General features: G+C 40.0%; 2 protein-coding genes across 2 annotated transcripts; one reads left to right on the plus strand and one right to left on the minus strand.

The window, feature by feature from the left end:
- The first annotated feature begins 2376 nt into the window (after positions 1 to 2376).
- LOC111220162 (tyrosinase-like) lies at positions 2377 to 6301 on the plus strand. Its single transcript, XM_022743156.1, has 5 exons — positions 2377 to 3218; positions 3292 to 3502; positions 3622 to 3763; positions 4862 to 5091; positions 5938 to 6301. The coding sequence occupies exons 1-5, from the start codon at positions 2439 to 2441 to the stop codon at positions 5940 to 5942; spliced, it is 1368 nt and encodes a 455-aa protein (XP_022598877.1). The 5' UTR covers positions 2377 to 2438; the 3' UTR covers positions 5943 to 6301.
- A 2984-nt stretch (positions 6302 to 9285) lies between these two features.
- On the minus strand, positions 9286 to 17843 carry LOC111220444 (ADP-ribosylation factor 1). The gene is made up of 5 exons (XM_022743534.1): positions 17748 to 17843; positions 15657 to 15814; positions 14526 to 14636; positions 12259 to 12383; positions 9286 to 11181 (listed from the first exon to the last, which is right to left on the minus strand). Exons 2-5 carry the CDS (start codon positions 15802 to 15804, stop codon positions 11020 to 11022), a joined length of 546 nt encoding a protein of 181 aa, XP_022599255.1. The 5' UTR covers positions 15805 to 15814; positions 17748 to 17843; the 3' UTR covers positions 9286 to 11019.
- Positions 17844 to 19508: the final 1665 nt, after the last annotated feature.

Raw genomic sequence — 19508 nt, forward strand, 5'->3', positions numbered from 1 at the left:
CTCCATACGGCTGCGGAGGCTCATTCATCAGAGCTCACACTATGTCTGTCAAACATGAACTAACACAAAACTGTAAAAAATAAAATTGTCCTGCTGTTAATATTGTTTGTTTTATTTCACTCTTTCCAACCAGTCAGACTCCTGCATGATACCTGCGTGATTTGGATAAATAGTGTGTCAACCTATGCCCTTTGGAGCAAAAGCTTCTGGCTACATCCTGCATTATCAGACCTAACAAGAGCACAGATAAAATAACCAAACTTCAGACGCAGAGGCCAAGCTAATGCAGTTCAAATGATTTATTAACACAAAATCGAACAAGAGGCTTACTGGAGGCAGGGGCAGAGTGGGGGTTTGGATGGGGGTTGGGGGGTTGAACTGCATAAATAATACACATATTGTAGTATATCTTGTCCAAGATTTCTACGTGTTGAAATCATAACATTTGTCCAGTAATTTTCCTTAATATCAGAAAATTTAAGATAAGAAAATATAATATGAAATATAAGACAAAAATTCTACAATATTACAACTTGCCCCTAGAAACTGCATCATATCCTTTGCACTCATAGCATAGTGCAGCGTCAGTGTGCACACCTGCAGCTGTGTTTTCCATGCTACCTCCTCCTCGCCCGGTCTCATCAGCATCACTGGACTGACTCAGTTCTGAGGCTGCACAGGAAGAACAGGAACAACACACACATATGTTAAAAAATGTTTTATATTTTCAGCACTTGCATTAGCTAGCTCTTAATAAGACACAGTACAAAATTGCCAGCTAATACAAAGGCTGCCCAGAAACTAGAAGCTACACCAGCCAAATTAATATCACCTGAGCTAGCGCCTATCTACAGCACCCCTGCTTAGCATTTCATCTGCCGGGTCTTTACTGGATGCTTGGAATATATCTATCTATCTATATTTATTTTGGAACATTTCTCTGCATCCTCCTCCGGTATTTTTTTTCTGTTTTTGTTATTCTCACCTTCTCTGCGCCACCTTTCTCCTTTCTCTTTTTGCTGCAGCTTCCAAACCAGTGTCACCAGTGAACACACACTTTCCCTGGATAACACCAACATGTGTCCTGTTTCTCATTTGCCAATTAGCCCCAGTGCAGTTATGGCCTTGTCTTTGATCTCTTGTTCATCTATCTAATGTTTCCTTGCTTTCTGCTTATCTGCTTGTGTTCGGACTTGTTCCCTGTTGTCAGTGTGCACAACTACAGCTAGTTAATTTAATCTTTATAATCATTTGAAAATTTGAGTTAAATTGTGTCATTAGTGCATGAATTTGTGTGTTATGGCCAAAGATATGTTTTGTGAGCTCACACTGAAGTTGACCTTTGACCTTTGACCGCCAAATTCTAAACACTTAATCTTTGAGTCGAAGTGAACATTTGAGCCAAATTTGAAGAAATCCCCTCAAGGCGTTACTGAGATATCACATTCACAAGAAAGGGAAGGGACTGTGGAGTGGAGCAGAGAGAGAACAAAACTTATGTAACCTGGAACACAATGGGCACCACACGTGTTCCACATCACACCAGCTACCCATTGGCATCGGTTCCATCAGTTCTTATCTTTTACTATGAGGTCTTGTTTTATTTGCTAGCATGTTAGCTGATTCAACATGCAGGCCTTCTGATCTACCAATAAGAATTTTTCTGCCAACAAAAAATACCCTCGTGCAGTGGTTGGCACTGTCACATCACAGGTTCATCCAGGACCTTTCTGTGTGGAATTTGCAACTTCTTGTACCTGTTTTTGGTTTCCTCTGGCTGCTCCAGCTTCATGCCACAGTCCAAACACATGCAGCTTAAGTTAATTGGCAACTTTAAATTGTTCAAAGGTGTGGATGTGAGCGTGAATGTTTACTTCTGCATGTCAGCCCCTGTGATGGACTGGTGGCCTGACCAGGGTGTACAGTGGATATATAGATATACACACTGGGTGGCTCTAGCTCAGGTGGTAGAATGGGTTGTCCAGTCATTACAGGGTTGGTGGTTCAATCCCCAGGTCCTCCTGCTCCTACGCCGAAGTGTCCCTGGAAAAGACACTGAACCCCAAGTTGCCTCCCTTGTGAAACACTATGGATAAAAGCGTCTACCAAATGAGTAAATTTAAACATACAACACAACAGAGGAAGCTGCTCATTTAAAGGACTGTTCTATACCATTACTGTATAGGACACTGATCAAACCAGATGAACTTCTGGGTCTTATGTTGACATAGATTATTCAACACAAGCCATCATTACAAGAACAGAACAGAGATTTGACCTGAAATTCTTACACACAACGTGATCAAATATTTGCAAAATAAATGTCAAAGTACAAGAGTCTCACAACAGTTGCCCTTTAAAAAGGAAGCTGCAGCAACAAGCTCGAGCTTTAACACGGGACTCAAGCAGTGCAGTGATCCGTCTTCATCTCCTCCACCATGCTGCTATCGCTTCAGTGGTTGTATTTGGTCTTTTTATTCTATCTGACAAGCCTCGCAGACGTGGAGGCTCAGTTTCCACATGCCTGTACGACACAGGAGGCCCTGGACAGAAAGACATGTTGTCCCCTCTGGAAAGATGGTTCTCCTTGTGGACAAAACTCAAACCGAGGGATCTGTGCAGCACCTGCTAGAGAAGCCCTCACACCATTTGACTACAGGGTGGACTGGCCAAGCGCCTTCTATACTTATGTGTGTAAATGCTTTGACAAATATGATGGATTTGAGTGTGGTGTGTGCCTCCCGGGTTGGAAAGGACCCAACTGTACAGAACCGCACCTCGTGGAAAGGAAAGAGATAACAGATATGAATGATACTGAGAGGGAGAGTTTCCTCTCAAACCTGGACCACGCAAAACACAACACCAGCAACCGTTACATGATCCTTACCAGCAATGACACAACAGTGTTCAGCAACTTTAAATTTCACAGCGCGACTGTCTATGATCTGTATGTATGGTTGCACTACTATGCAGCAAAGAAGTATGCTGATACTGACGACGACGCTGCGCACCGGGGTCCTGCTTTCCCATTCTGGCACAGAGTGTTCCTACTCTTTATTGAGAGGGAGATCAGATTGCTCACAGGGAAAGAAGATTTCTACATTCCATATTGGGACTGGACCAGACACGCCAACTGCAACATCTGCACCAATGACTACTTTGGAGCAGTTGACCCAGATGGTCTTATAGACAAGGCTTCCCGATTCTCAAAGTGGAGGGTGAGATATCATTCCTCTTCTTTTCCACGTGTCTTCTTTCTCTTGCTCCGACTCATCTTTCTTTTCTCCACAGACCGCATGTGTTTTGGATGAAGGTCTTGGTATGATCTGCAGCCGCCCAGATGACCCTTCACCTGCACCTATTACCCGAAAACCTGGAATGGATCCAACTGCCGACACTCTGCCAAACATGGGTGATGTTAATGACACGCTGGGAACTGACAATTATGACACAACTCCATATAACAGCAGATCCAGGAACAGCTTCAGGAGCAAACTAGAGGGTAAATGACTTAACATGCATTATTAAATTATATTTCTTATTGAAGAACTAAGAAACTAAGAAAAAAACAAGGTGAAGAAATTTTAAATCAATTTAAATTGTGTCATTTTGCCCTCTGAGGTTTTGACATTCCTCGAGATTCCCGACACCTGCAGTCCTCTATGCACAACCTGGTCCACGATTACTTGAATGGCACAATGTCTCACCTCCCCACTGCAGCCAATGACCCCCTGTTCATGGTACACCACAGCTTCGTTGACAAGTAAGTCATGTCATTTTAATTTGTGATAAAATTCCCAGTTAAGGATAGATTCATATTTTTGAAGTGTATTTGAATTCAATACTGGCATGCCCATATGTACAATGAAAGGGTTATTAGCTGCTGTAATTGTTTCTCCTGCCATACTGGCCGCAGAGAGAGACACCGTCACAAAGCAGGTGATGTGGGGCAAAATCCACAGTCCTTGGTCAGTGTAAAAATGATCATCTGAAGCTCATATGAGGCTTTTGCAGATGAAGTGTGTATCTTCAAAATGTACAGTGTTTCCTTGGTAAATTATAGCAACACAAAGTAGGAAATTGACACTAATAGGAAAATAACCACTTGGTTTGTCTAACTTAAGACTGCTGAAGCCTCATATTAACTTTGATTAAACTTTGGAATGAAGTTTTTAAACAAAGTGAAGGCTTTGGATATTGCGCCCCACCGTAACTGCTTATGGAGGGATCTCTGATCTGATTATGAAACCAAAAAATGTCTCAATGTACACATATACACGTACTGTTTTAAGACAAATGTGGGAAAAAAAACATGAATTTGTCATGGTTCTCAGAAAAGGGACACAGGAGCATGACTCGGGAAGCAGACGTAAAAGTGAAGAGTCTAAAGTAAAGAGAAAAAAGGATAAACAAATCCAAGCAGATGAACAAAGTACTAAAGGTCAGACTGTGGCAAAATCAAAATCAAATACCAAAAAACATGACAAGGGTCAGTGCAGGCAGGCAAAGAACAGAGCACTGGAAAGATAAGGTACATGGCACAAAGACAATCTGGAAACAGATCAGCATGTATTCTAGGAGCTGATGACGGGACGGGGAAGGGGTGAGCAGGTGAGTGGGCAGGAGGAGCAGGCCAGGTGATTCTACTGGTGGGAATGTCAGGGTCTGAAATGAAAAAGAAGTGCATGTGCACACACAACTGGACTGATTGAATGAAAGGATGAATGAGCAGACTCAAACTCAAAACCATGACAGAACCTATCCTTTAACGTTTGAAAACAAAGATAAGTTAATGTTACAATAACAATGATTTATTAAAGACTTTTTACAATATTCTCTGTGCTTTATAAATGTGTGTCAGGCTTCTTGAAGAGTGGTTGCAGTGCCACAAGAATGCAAGCTACCCTGAGAGTGGTGAAATCCATAAAGCTCAGAGAGGGGGTGCGTTCATGGCCCCGTTCTTTCCTCTACGCACCAACGACTGGTACTGGGACAAAGACACATTGAGCCTGGGTTACAGCTACAGGGAACACAGCATCCCTCACCCTGGACTCAATCGCGGCGCCACAAGAAAGGCTGAAGGTGGAGAAGGTAGAGCTCTTTATAGTTTTATTTTCTGTGACACCTAACTCATGGTGGTACATGTGGGAAATTTACTTTTAATTGTCTAGAGTTTCTAGTGGAATCCTTCACTTTTTAACAATTGACCTGTTTTTGAATATTTGCTAATGCAATGTGAGAACGAACTGAACGTTCAGACCCAAAGTCTCAAATTTGCTCTGGCTGCCCAGCTAGGAACGCTGTTGAAGTTTGTGTGCACTCTGACAAAGACGAAATAGACGAGCTAGCAAGTTTGTCCAAAACGCTTGGTATTGCAAACTTCATTTAAAGGCCCCACAAAGCAAACAGACATGTCAACCTGACCAAGTAAAAACCTCATTAAATCTTGTTAAAGGAGCGAATGCTATCTGCTAATGCTGTGGTGCTAGTTACATGCAATTCCCTCCTATTTTCACAAAATATATTATAGGTTACACTTCACCAACTCACCAGGAACACCTACAATGTCACACACCTTCATCCATGTATCATTTATTTAAATTTTCATTTAAGTCCCTGCAAACAAAGAAGGGTGTGTCATAAAGGATGATGAAACCGGCCACAGCCTCTACTGCACTGAAGTTTTAGTGATGTCCCTCGCTCGTAAGGGCCTCAGGATAAAAGCATCTGCCAAATGAGTAAATGTAAATGTAAAAGTTCTCACGGTTGGAGTACTTTTACAGTCTGACTGGTTGAGGCGCTGGCTCACATGGAAAACGACTGACTTCTGGTCACTTCGACGTTCTTGATGCCTTCGGTCTGAACAAACAGTAAAGAAACTAGAAAACTAAATACACAAATAACGTCTGTCTCCTATGTCTTTGTGTTTGAATGCAGTCTGATTACAGGTGCTACTCCGTATGCAGAGTGGAAAAGAAGAATGGGAGCACTGACATCATCTTCTGTTGATGTCCAAGGTTAAGAGTGTATAGGCCAGCTATTTTATAACAGAATGTAATCGGACTTAGATGGGCTGGGTGTTATATAATCTATAGGTTACAACTAAAACTTAATTCAATAGGAGGGGATTAGGACTGATATGGTGATAGTTTTGTTCTTGTAGCTTTGCTAAAGAGTGGTGTGGAATACATAAAGGAGAGATGATTTCTTTGTTAAGATTTAGAGGTCTTGCACTTAATACTGAGTGTTGTGTGTAACTATACTCTCCATGATCAAGATAATAAAAGAGTATTTCACCTGATTCACCTCTGAGTTGAGAAGTATTTCTTAATCTAATTGAATTAGCATTATGTTTAAGTGTTTCCACTATTTGTTCTTTGTGCAATTCCTTAAAACTGTGGAACCGGTGTGCTCGGTCTGGGCTGGTCTGGTACTGGTCACTCGGCGGGTTTATGCTGTGAGCCATCGTCTTCACCGCAGGTGTAGGCTAATGCTAAGCTTTGAGTGTGATGTGTTTTTCTAAGGTGTGGCACAAAAAAAAGTGCCACTACAAGAGTATCTGAATAGAGAGGTGAGGCAGGGATGAGTCTGAGCGTCAGGTGCGCACTGTGGGCCGGGCCTCCCCCCTTCAATAGTAAGTTCCTGCAGTACCGGAGACTGCAGTTTCAGGACCGGACAACTCTTCAGATCCTACAGATTCAAGATTACATACTGTATATACTATATATGTCCTTTAATACAATAATAAACAATAACAATAACAAGGAATGTAAACAAATGTGTGCAACAAGTGGTCAAGTGGAGGACACTGGGGGGCAATGACACAGGGGGAAAGAACCTCAATAAGAACCAGAGAGAGACAGAGAGAGAGAGAGAGAGAGAGAGAATAAAAAAAGAATTAACATTTTACTGAACTGTAATTTTTCCTCATTTCATATAGGTTATCCAGTACATGATGTAAACCTCTCTGCATAGTGACTGGATGGATTTATTTACTTGACAGTACATGACAAAAGGTGATGGGATTATCTTTTATTCTGATAAAGCACAAAGCCAGGTACAGTGCATGAGTGGCTCCGTTTGCACGCCGTTATAATTTAATAGGCTACCTTAATGTTGCTAATATATATAGCATAGCCTCTAATGGTTCGTAAGACACTTCCTGCAGTAAGGGAGGATGCAGTTTCAGATCACATTTTCAGGACTGCAGTGTATTAAGACTAATTATATATAATTTCATTAATATAAATGTTAGATGGTTGTGTCAATAAAGTTATTAGTTGGCTACTCTTAATATATTTATATGAGCTGTCATACTCGCTTTCCGTTTACCGTGCATCTTCTTACCAAATGCGGTGCTGACGTCAAAGTTCAGGAGGCAGAAACCAGGGTCCTAGAAATGTCCTGAAACTGCAGGAACCCCCGAGCTACCCCCCCCACCACCACCTCACTGAGGCCGCTGCAGCCGGCCATGGGTTTAAAGGGGTTCAAGTACTTGTGTCCTTTTATTTTTATGATTACACCAGAGCTGACACACAGAAATTGCTTTTGATTATATCAAAATAACAAGAATAATTAGCCGTTGTAATATTTTACATTTCATTTTCTCCTTTACAATTTAGTGCGGGTGGTAACTCACTACCATGCATTATATACTGAGTCAGTATTTATTGGCAGTGGTGGAATATAACTAAGTACAATCGAGGTAATTGTACTTTGCATGAGTATTTTGCTTTCATGCCACTTCCTACTTCTACTTCACTATCTTTCAGAGGGTAATATTGTCCTTTTGAGTCACTGCATTTATCTGACAGCTGAAGTCACTGGTTACTTCACTATTCTTGCATGAAAAACAAATGGAGATTTAATCAAATTATAAATTAGACAATGAATGTGGCCCGAAACAAAAGAAAATGATGTTGATCATTATTAAGTCTTTTTTCATGACCATACCAAATACTTCATAGTTCCATTTCCCCAGATGTGAAGATTTGTTTTTGAATAATTTGGCCTGGACTATAAAATAATCAATAACTAAATATTATTCAAGAAAAAAATCAGGAAATTAATCCATACAAGTAGCTCAGAATTGTACTTAAATGCAGTACGTACGTGAGTAAATGTACTTAGTTACTTTACTACTGATAACAATTGAATTAGGTCAAACACTCACATTTGTCATTTGTGAGGATTTGCAGCTTTTTTTGGTTTTATTTCAGAGTGACTTGATGTTTGGGTTTTTAAGAAATTTAAACATGTCATCTTGGGTTTTAGGAAATTATGACTATTGATTATGATTATGATCTTTTACTACATATTATTTTGAGCGGATTTATTACACAACATTAAGATATGTTGTTTAATTCTATTTATAGGGAGACAACAGATGGCTCATTTAGTTTTCTCTTTGTTGGTCGGTGGGCACTGTCCCAATCAGATAATCAAATAAAATTGAATTTTTGAAAAATGTGTGTATTTTACTATAATAGAATACTACTTGAAACTGAAAATCACTGAAAATATATTAATTTTCTTGTCTTTATAATTTTTTCTTTTTAACTTTGCTTTGACCAGGAACTAAAACTACATTTAACTATTGAAAACATGGCAACGGTTGTAAAGGTACACGTCTACCTGTACCACTGATGATTATTTGTCTCCACCTAGTGTTTGAATCTGATTACCTGGAGACCAGCTTGTTTCTCTTTACTTGGCACATGCGCTTGCTTCTCTCTGACCTCAGTAAAGTTTAACCTGCATCGCTTGGGTTCAATCTGGGTTAAATACTTGCCGTGAATATTTGTTCACTCTCTGGTTGCACGAGGACACATCAAAACAGAAATTCAGACATTGAAGCAATTATTTAATGAGATGGATTCCAGTTGTACCCTGGAGGTAATATTTTAGTCCCTGCATGTTTTTTGAAGGTATGTAGTGTTGCAGTGCAGAGCAGGGAAAACATGCAAACGCACGTTTTCACACAGATCTCAGAATACGCTGATGTTTGGGTTTATTTTCTTTATTATTAATCTACTATTTTTTACTCAAGTAGTCTGTAAGATAAACTGTGAAAAACCATAGAATCTTGAGAGCAGGCAGGGGTGTCTTCAGTTTTGTTTAGTCTGAAAAACGGTAATTAAAAGACAAAAAGATTCATAAATAACCGTTAGTTGCAGCCATACAGCTGAGGTTGATGGGAGTGTCATTTAAAAATGAACTTCATACCTTCTCAAGCAGATATTTGAAAGAAGAAAAGTAAAGAAAAGAAAAGTCTCTTTCTCCACCAACTGTTGGATCAAATCATGTTTATTAATGTGTTCAGGAAATCCCCACAGAAACAGTTTACAGGGGAACTTACAGATTTACAATCATTCTTGACAGAAGTGCCAGCTTAACCCCCATGGTTCAACACTGAGGACGCCTGCTGAATCTCACGGCCAGCTAACTGCACACCCATTCCCCTTAACAGGTCTACCACCAAGTCCTTCCAGCCCACTGACGAGCTACTGACAGAGTACTTGTTGTGTTGGTCTTTTAGTCATGAAGTATGCAGCGCTATAATAAGAAGTAGTAGCCTGTAAACACCCAGACATTCGAACTAGGTTTCCTTTCTTCACGTCTGGACCGTTCACAGTTAAAGAGCCTTCATATTTGGTGCCAATCCTTCATCCCAACCAGGAACATTAGACAGCTGGATGCTTTCAGGTTTCAAAGTAAAACTGTCAACCGTTGGTGAGAAAAACCTCGTCTGTCAAAATCATACGCAGTTTAGGCCCTCGAGGATACACTACTTTCATATACAGGATTTGTCATACTGCTCAAATGCATTTGGTTCAGCAGTCATAGTACAAATAGAAATGCTAAAACTAGTTACAGAAAAAAAAAAACACATGTAACATCTCTTTAAGGAATAACATGTGAAGCTTGTGAATGTATCAGGACACCTGTCTCAGTTAACCGGCTGAAGTTTGTGAAATGCCCAACACCTTGTATTGACCTACATTAAGTAGGAACACTGTCAGAATGATTCATTACACTCAAGGTCATCTCAATTCAATCCGAGGAATTCAATGACAGCTACCAAAAATATCTGAAGACAAGAATTGCATATACTCGCAGATTCTAATTTTAAAGTAGATTTAATTTTTAAGATTGTTGGCTTGCCTTGTGCTTCACGGTCTCACTTAGTGGGGGGGAAGGTAGTGTTCATTGGAGAACCATTGTTAAGAATAATCTGTTATATTCCAATATAATAATAATAAAACAAACAGCATGATTTTCAAATGACACCAGAATGATCGAGGATGGGCGTTTATTCATTTTTTTTTTTTTACTTTTTCTGTTTTTTGATTTGCTTCGACCTGATACAGGTTAAGATGCAATTTACTGAATCTCTTACTGGTGGGTTGAGGTTTCAAAATCAAAAGAGGTTAAAATGAACATCTAGCATTCAGTCTACCTTGGGTGAACATTTCTAGTTAACATAGATATATACTACAGGGAGGGGGGAGGAGAGCTTGCACCCTTGCTCTTTCTTTGCCGTATGAAAACCATGCTTCCTCTGGAGAGTAAGGGTGGGGAGAAGGGGGCCGTGCAAGACTGAGAGTGGGGGTAGGCTGAGTGGGGCAGAGGCTGAGTTTGGTGGATGGAGAAAGGGGCTTGAAAACCAGACTGCTGATTCCACAGGAGGTGTGTAAAAGGCACGCCAGGGTTACTCCCAATCCCAGCCAACATACACAGAGACGCCTTCACACCCACACACACTCGCTGAACACACAAGGTACACACACACGCGCACGCACGCACGCACGCCCACACACACACACACAAGCAGCACAGGCTAGAGCCCCACTGACGAGGGGAGAAAGCAGGAGGGAGGGAATGAAGGAAGTTCTTGAAAGAAAGAGCTGGGGCTGAAAGGTGGGTTAGATGGGAGCGAAGGGGCCTGGATCCGGTGCTGCCGCTGTGTTGAAACAGAAAAAATAAACAACAAACAAAAATCAAAACTGGTGGAATGGATCATTTCTGGTTCTTCAGCTGGTTGGAGAGCCAGTCCAGGCCCTCGTACAAGCCATCCCCGCTGGTGGCGCAGGTGGCCTGGATGTACCAGCTGCGCTGGCGGAGGGCGTGCAAACCCAACTTGTCTGTGATCTCTGCAGCGTTCATAGCGTTGGGAAGATCCTGGGAGGAGAAGAAACAGTGTGTTATGATGCAGAATTGATATTTGACATATTACAAATGCTGATTAGGGCTGGATTACAAAAAGACAAAGATTAGTTCAGATTAATCGCAAATTTGCATTTAATTGATCCAATATGGATTCTTAAAATCCCAAGATCAACCTGTTCTGTCTTTTCTCAGTGGTTACTCTCTGTACATTGTTCAGTTTTAGCTGTACGGTGTGTAAAATATCTTATTTGTCGAAACAAAGTTACAACGCGCACAAAAAGGTTATTTTAAGTTCAAAAGTAACAGTAGACAATAGCTGCAGAGATGAGTAATTACAGTCTATGTGGACCTGCTGCAGTGACTCAGGACGGTCAGCTGACTGTGGCTATCTCGCAGCAAACCTAGAGATCAAATTTACAAGAGGGACAGACTGAAACAAGACTCTGCTCACTGATCTGAGCTCTGTCTGTGTTTGCTGAAGAGATATTTTCTCTGGCGGCGGGATGTGAAGCTGTTGAAGTCGAGTGAACAGTGTGTGGATTCTTCTTTGTTCAGTCTGTCCCTGTCGGGGAGCTAACACTAGCTAACAGCTGTCTGCAGATATCAGGCTGATGTTCAGTTTCTGTCCTGTCTGTGCTCAGTGATCATTACAGTGTATTTACATGAAGCATCTACTGACAACACGCATATTTATTTCTTAAAATATACGTGATGATTACACAAAAATAAATAATAAATATGAATCCATAATAATAAATACTTGATCCAGTTTTATAACCAGGAAATATGTTTAGCCTGCACTGTATGTTTAACATAATGTAATATTCAAGAAAACAAGTGTTGCTCACTGTTGAATGTAGAAGAAATGTATGTTTCCAGGATAAATTCTCACTGGTTTTTATCTGATGTAGCTGAATCATCAAAAATCAAATCAGGAGATCAGTGCTGATGTGCAGCCCTAATACAGATACCTCCACATCTACTATATCTCTATTTGCAGCAATTTAAAACAAAACAGATTCTCAATCTCAGTCTTGTGTCAAAAACAAACATTTGAAGATGCTCTAAGAAACAGAAACGTGACCTCACCTGTTTATTTGCAAAAACGAGCAGCACAGCATCTCTGAGTTCATCCTCAGCAAGCATTCTGGACAACTCCTCCCTCGCCTCGTTCACTCTCTCCCTGTCGTTGCTGTCCACCACAAAGATAAGCCCTGCATACAAAGACACAGTGCTGGGTTATGACCAGTAAAACATCATGACTGTTTCAGTTTGTCACATATCTGTGTTATTAGTTGCAACACAGAAATTAAGCTTTCTAATCGTTCATCATCTGGTTTCAAAGACTTTGTTCCATTAATAATAAATTGTGTCGAAATTGTTCCTGCTGCTTAATAAGTCTCTTTGACCTGATCAAAGTCAAAGCCTCATATAATGATATGTAATGGATGAGCGCAGCCCCAAACTCTGGTTCTAACATGGCTGTTATTTCAATCAATAACCCAAAACATTTGAGGGTCACACTGATGAGTGAGCTCAAGAAAGTTGGGTACCCTGCTAATTCAAAAATACTCAGAATGTGTAACTTGTTAACTGCAGGTGGTCAAGAGTGTGAAAATCTCATCAAAACAGAGGATGACAAACACTTGACTTGTGGTATCTGAGTTTAAATGCAGTTGAAATAATTACTAATTTCTGCCAAGTCATTGTAAGACTTGCTCCTATGAAAAGCAGATGCTGCGAGTTTTGTCTTTGACAGCTGATGGCAGAGTTTTGATAGAAGTGATTGGTCTGCAGAGATTCTACAGTTTAGCACCACGTACGGTAAGAGGATGACTATCATGAAGACTAATGAGCCATGAGGATGCCCTGGGCTCTGTGTCAATTCACTGTTTTTCAGTCTACATTTGGCAAACGTTTCATCATCCATGTAGCTCACTAAATGTGCAAAGCAGTTATTTTTGTATCACTGTAAGAGCTGACGCTGTGGTCACATGGACATCCCTAGCCTGAAAAGGAGTTGGCACTTGCTTGTGTTGCTGCACATCTGCATCTGTAAGCAGCACCAGACTGCAAAATTAGAGAGGCTCTCTGCTGTAAGCAAGATAGGCATCGATACTCAATGAAATCAAGAGGACTGATACCACAGAGGGTTTTCTCCTTTGTTCATGTGGTAACCAAACAGTGTGCTGGTAACATTTTTACTGTGTGTACCACTGACAGAGAATTTGACCGACAGTCAAACTGCCTCCTGCACTTGTAGCTACTCTGACATTGGATTATGCAGTTTGGAAAGGTCGATCCTGAAGATGAGAGCCAAATAGTGTTTGGTGAATCATACATTTTACAGGGAGAGAGAGAATGACAATCCTAGTGCACACTGACAGTTTCACATGTTTTCAAAGATTTTTTGACAGATGTCTATGCTCTTTGCACCCGCCTTTCTCTTAGTAGAGCAGTGGTCCAATGTTTATTTTCCTTGTGACCCCTTTAAACAAAACAAGCTACTTGTGAACCTCCATCAAAATGAATATGGAAACAAATTAGTAGTTCAACCAAAAGGTTATTTTTCTGTCCTGAATTATTTCATTTGAAGGATTTTAAATGATTAAAGTGTTTAGTATTTGACACAAGAAATTACAGAAAAGCCAAATGCTTTATCTTCTGGCTCTTGTCATTTATTGTGGGACTGAAACACTGTAGTTTAGGGAGTGAAATCTTCTAGATGGTGAGTCAATGTTTACAAATGCTGATGCAGCAACTGTAGCTGCATGTAAAGCATGTAAAGCATGCATCTTTACATGCTGGGGGAAAACACCAATATATTCTGAAGTAAAACATGCTATTTCTCGAATACTCTTGGGCCTTTTTTGATAAACGATGCAGTATCTGACTGTCATTACCAAAAAGGATTCACGCATTCAATTTCACACTTGGATGCTCAGTGATGTTTGTGGCTGCTGCTGCTGTTTTTTCTGGTGCAGGCAAAGAGACAATGAGAAGCTAAAGCAGGACCAAAGGTGTCTGAAGCTACTGAGTTAGCTTAAATCACATTAGACTTGTGTAGGCAACAAGTCATTGTAAACTAAAATCAAAATACAAGTTCAATTGTGAATTCACCTGTAGCATTAGTAGTAAGTACTAGGCAGCATTTAGCCTTTAGTGCCCTTATATTTTCTGATGAATAATATTTCAGGAAATAGCAGGGGAATCACACACTACACCCTTTGAGAACTGAACAATGGTGTATGAGTCACTGGTTCACTAACTTTAAGATCATCTTTTATGCACCAGTGAGGCCGCCTATGGGCGGTAATGTTCACTGACACCACTGCCAGCTGAGAAGTCCCACTCACCTTGAGTGTTCTGAAAGTAGTGGCGCCACAGCGGCCTGATTTTGTCCTGACCGCCCACATCCCACACTGTGAAGCTGATGTTCTTGTATTCTACAGTTTCAACATTAAAACCTGGACAGAGGGGGAGAAACACAGATGAATCAGAAAAAGGTTCACATTTTGAACCTGCCGGGAGTAACAAAGCTCAATATACAACACTCCATGCAGTTTAACATTCATCTGAATTCAAATTAAATGAAAATCAAATTAAGTTAAAGTTTTAGTTCAAATTAATCAACTATTTTGACAATCAAATCATTTAAGTATTTTCTCAATCAAAAACACCAAGCACTGCCTTTTTCAGCTTTTCCAATGTGAGGATTTGCTGCTTTTTTCACCATTTCATGACATTTCATAGATCAAACGATTAATTAGTTAGTTGTAAAAATAACCAACAGATTCATTGATAAGGAAAATAACTGTTAGTTGCAGTCTTATGTCTACAGTATGAAACTGTCAAGGCCTAAATGTTGGTGAGTTTAGATTCTTTATCTGGCGTACTTGTTTTTTTTTTTTTTTTTAAATCAGATAGTTTCTGATTTCAGTAAAATTCTGCCAATTTTAGACATAAACTTTCAACTGGGAAAAGTTCTTGTACAACTCAACTCTTTAGTTTGTATGCAAATATTCTTTTAATTTCTCTGATACACTTGGTGCTGTCTGTCATGGGGTGTGTCTGTCTGTGTGTATTCTATTGTGTGCAACTTGGTATCATGTGTCGTGTCTTGTTTGTCTAGTTTGTTTAGTTTTATTCTGTCACTGTGCATGTTTGTAATTTTAAAAACTTTGTAAACTGCCATGGCAGCACAATTAGCTTCCAGGTATCTCTGGCACAATACAGCAAATGGTAACATTTATGTTTAAATGCTGTACATTGTCCCCTACAGCAGGTCTTCAAAGAGAAAAATGTTGATTTTTCAAAGTCAGGCTACTTTTTGTGATACCTGAAGAAAAGGTTTTGGTACCAAAAACTATCTATACTAGCACCAAAAAATTTCAAAAAAGGTACTCAGCAAATATGTTGAGACATAAGACATAAAAAAAATGCGAGTGTTAAGTAAGTAAATCTGATTAATAAATGGATATTCATACCAATGGTGGGAATGGTGGTGACTATCTCTCCAAGCTTCAGTTTATATAGGATGGTTGTTTTTCCAGCAGCATCGAGCCCGACCATGAGAATCCTCATCTCTTTTTTGCCAAACAGGCCCTTGAATAAGCTTGCAAATACATTCCCCATGGTGACGAAGCTGTCAAAGAGGAGAAGAAAACAGTTAGGAGTGTTAACATCTGCGGTTTTTCAGTTTCAGAGTGGAAAACACCAAGAGGACAGAACAAGACAGAAAGAGTGAATGATCAGGATAACAGTACCACCTGTGAGTTAGGCTAGTGTGCTGGCAGTAAACATATTATTCCATCATTGTTGGGAGTTTATAAAGGCACAAATAAATGAGCTAAAATAAGATGGTAATGGCAGTATATTACTTGGTTGAGTAAAAAGCAGATTCTCATTGCACTAAAAGCAGCACAATGAATGTAATATGTTGGGAGCCATGTTTACTGAGGGTAATGGTTAAACATTAAGGTTAAGGTTTGTGGCTATACATTACCAGCCAGCCAATACTATCAACCATTATCTCACGTTTCCCTGTGTTAAATTACACAACATAGATGTTAATGTTACACAATTTATATTGAAATCTCACTAGATGATGCTAAAAATCATAAATATATTAATTTAGAGCTGCAACGATTGGTGGATGATTGTTTTAGACTGTTGGTCAGATAAAACCAGGCACTTGAAGATGTAATTTTGGACTAGGGGAACTTAGAACAAGCATTTTCACTATTTTCTGGCACTTAAAAGATGATGATTAATTGAATAATTGAGAAAACAAAATTAATCAATTATGGAAATAGTCCTTGATTGCAGCTTAAGATGTTAACGTCACCTAATTTACAGAGAAATCTTAAGATGATGCACTAAAAATCCTATACAGCTACATTTAGAGCTGAAACGACTCGTCATTAACTGATCAACAGAATTTTAATTGTCAGCTATTGGATAAAAGATAAATCGTTTTCTTAATTTTTTCTGCAAAAATGCCAAACATTTACCGGTTTCAACCTCTGAAATGTGGGTTACCCTTGGTTGCAGCCCTAGGTTAGTCAATCCACAAAAATATGAACTAACTGAATTTTCATTTGAGTTATTTTTTACGCAAAACATTTGATGGTTCCACATCTTCAGAATTGAATGCTTTTCTTAGTTGTACATGAGAATAAACTGAATATATTTGGGTTTTGGACTGTTGCTTAGACAAAACAGAACATCTGAAGACGTCAACCAGGGTTTTAGGAAGTTACAACAGGCATTTTCACCATATTCCAACGTATTATTAACTAAGCGATATATTGACTAATTGGGAAATTGGGAATTGGGAATATTGATAGCGAAAATAATCGCTGGTTGCAAACCCAGACACGCTATTAACCCCGATAAACCGAACAGAAGACCGATCACCAGATAAGAGAGGCCTGGTACAGCTGGTAAACTCTGTCGGCTCCAGCAATACAGATAATGTTACTGTAGGTGTGAGCTCGCTAGCATGCTAACAACACCCCGACCTTAGCAAAAGGCCGACAATTCAGCTACAGCTTGAGGTAACCCTTAAATATTAAGTAAATGCGTTCAGTCCATGATGAATTGATTGTTTTAGACGTGTGGACAATCGGAGATGAGTTCTTTTAGCCGGTTACCACAGCTCGAAGCAGATTACCGATGGCTTCATTAAGGGCGGATGCTTCGGCTAGTTAGCTTGGTAGCTTACGTTAGCTTGCTACTAACTGACGGGCGACACCGTTCGCGAACGGTTTGAAGAACTCCGTCGTTTACAGCATACGGCGACACACTGTCGACCCATCCAACGTTGACATGTTCTGAAAAGCGTCGGTCAGACTTAAACTCGGTGGTCTCTCGGTAGCTTTTCGACCTAGCAGGAACTACGTTAGCGAGCAGGCTAACCGAGCCGCCGTTAGCTAACTGCCGCGTCACAGTAAAGCGAGTGCACCGTGACGTCATGTTAAACGTTAAATAAAACGGACCGTTCGCACGGAGAACCAGTTGGCGCACATTATCTCACATTTTAGGACCACTAACAGCCTGTTTGTACGGATATTTACCTTTAGAAAGACAGCTTCTCGATCTTTCCGTTATCTTTCACTGTCACTCCAAAATGGCGTCTTGCGCAACCAGGGAGACACCGGCGTACGGACACTTCCCACTATCAAACCGGCTCCAATCACCGAGGAAATGGTGTAACTAACAACCCGCCTCTGTTCCTCTGCTGACCTATCACAGTGTCCGCAGATCTGTGCGCACGGTGCACAAGATGTCGAGGAAGTGAACCGCACACAAGTTTATTCAAGTTTCAGACACAGGCACCCAGGGAGGTGGATAACAACACTGACAGGCTGACTGACTGAACTCTTAGTGGTTTCTTTTGTTATGTTGGTGTCCAACCTGACAAAATGGCTACGGCTGTCATTTGAAGTTAGTGAACAGGCCTACCCTCAGTATTTAAGTTATAGTTAACAGTTCTCGTTTGAAAGTCTGAGAACTCAGTTTAAAGACCAAAATCAGATACAAAATGATTATAAAGAATCATAAAACAACCACAGAGAAACAAAATCAGATGCAAAATGATCACACCAAAATAAGAATTAAAATAAGATGCACAATGACCACAGACCACAAAGAGACATGACCACAGAGACACAAAATGACCACAAAGGGACCACAGAAACAAAATGATCATAAAGAGAACAAAATGACACAAATAAGAATCAAAATAAGATGCATAATGACCACAGACCACAAAGAGACATGACCCAAGACACATTGACACAAAATGATGCAAAATGAACACAAACACAAAACAACCACAAAGAGATACAAAATGACAAATAGACACAAAGTGACCACAAAGACAGCCAAAATGATGATACAGTAGACAATAACGTGCTCCCTAATTTGTGTCAACAGTTTGCGTTTGTACTACATGATAATGCCTCGCCTCCATCCACAAAGTCAGCTCAATAGGGCAACTTCTCACTTTCCCACTTTAGTTTTCCCAGTTTGATGTAAAATAACTTCCCTCTTGTTAAAATGATGTTTCCTTTATTGCCCCCTCCGTGGCCGGGGTTAGGGTTTAGGCTAAGCTAGGTTAGGCGTAGTAGAGGTGGACACCCGCAGCAAGTCAGCAAGCTCTACTGTCTCTCTGAACACAAGGTGGTTTCAAGCCAGTGGGGTCATGTGTGTATTAAAGTATTCTTCATTGAATATTGTTTTGATTACGTTATTATTCCTCACATAAAGGACCATGTTATGAAGTTAGAGAAGTACAAGTTGTGATCAGTAAACAACAGTAGAAATTTGATGCTGGGCCTGCTACAAGGTGGTGGGCCATGTTTAAATATTTGCCGTGGGAGGGGCCACCTGAGTGAGCTCCACATTCCTCAAACATTAACCTCAACTGAACCACAGGGTCTTAACCAAAATAAGAAATACAAAGGCTATAAGTTCAAGTCCTTCCTCTTTCAAAATAACTCAAATTTTCAATTTTATTTACTTTTCAACTGTGTTTTCTTTAAATTTTATTGTCAAATTCTGGTGCAGAAATGTTGAATTATTTATTCAAATTTTAAGTGGTCCAAGGAAGTAGAGTTTAAATAAACAGTTTTACAAAATGCAGGAACCAGCCTCTAGAATATCCACCGAATGTCAGTTTTTAATTGTTGAATGGAGGCACCCACCAGTTTCCTAAAAACCTCTAATTCCCAGATGTGACCAGTGTCACATTTTATATGTGAGTTGTTATAATAATTGATAATAATTTCAAATCTGAACTAAAACATTTTGGCATTGCTTTATACAGGTTCACT

Source organism: Seriola dumerili, unplaced genomic scaffold (genome assembly GCF_002260705.1).
Source record: "Seriola dumerili isolate Sdu_G_001 unplaced genomic scaffold, Sdu_1.0 BDQW01000068.1, whole genome shotgun sequence".
Classification (NCBI taxonomy): Eukaryota; Metazoa; Chordata; class Actinopteri; order Carangiformes; family Carangidae; genus Seriola; species Seriola dumerili.

Bases quoted from the DNA above. Each gene is read 5' to 3' on its own strand.
- LOC111220162 (XM_022743156.1), top strand. From the start codon at position 2,439: ATGCTGCTATCGCTTCAGTGGTTGTATTTGGTCTTTTTATTCTATCTG. The intron at 3,219-3,291 runs GTGAGATATCAT...TTTTCTCCACAG, and splicing joins CCCGATTCTCAAAGTGGAGG to ACCGCATGTGTTTTGGATGA. The intron at 3,503-3,621 runs GTAAATGACTTA...TTGCCCTCTGAG, and splicing joins CTTCAGGAGCAAACTAGAGG to GTTTTGACATTCCTCGAGAT.
- LOC111220444 (XM_022743534.1), bottom strand. From the start codon at position 15,804: ATGGGGAATGTATTTGCAAGCTTATTCAAGGGCCTGTTTGGCAAAAAA. The intron at 14,637-15,656 runs GTATGAATATCC...CCCTCTGTCCAG, and splicing joins CACCACCATTCCCACCATTG to GTTTTAATGTTGAAACTGTA. The intron at 11,182-12,258 runs GTGAGGTCACGT...TTCTCCTCCCAG, and splicing joins TCGTTTTTGCAAATAAACAG to GATCTTCCCAACGCTATGAA.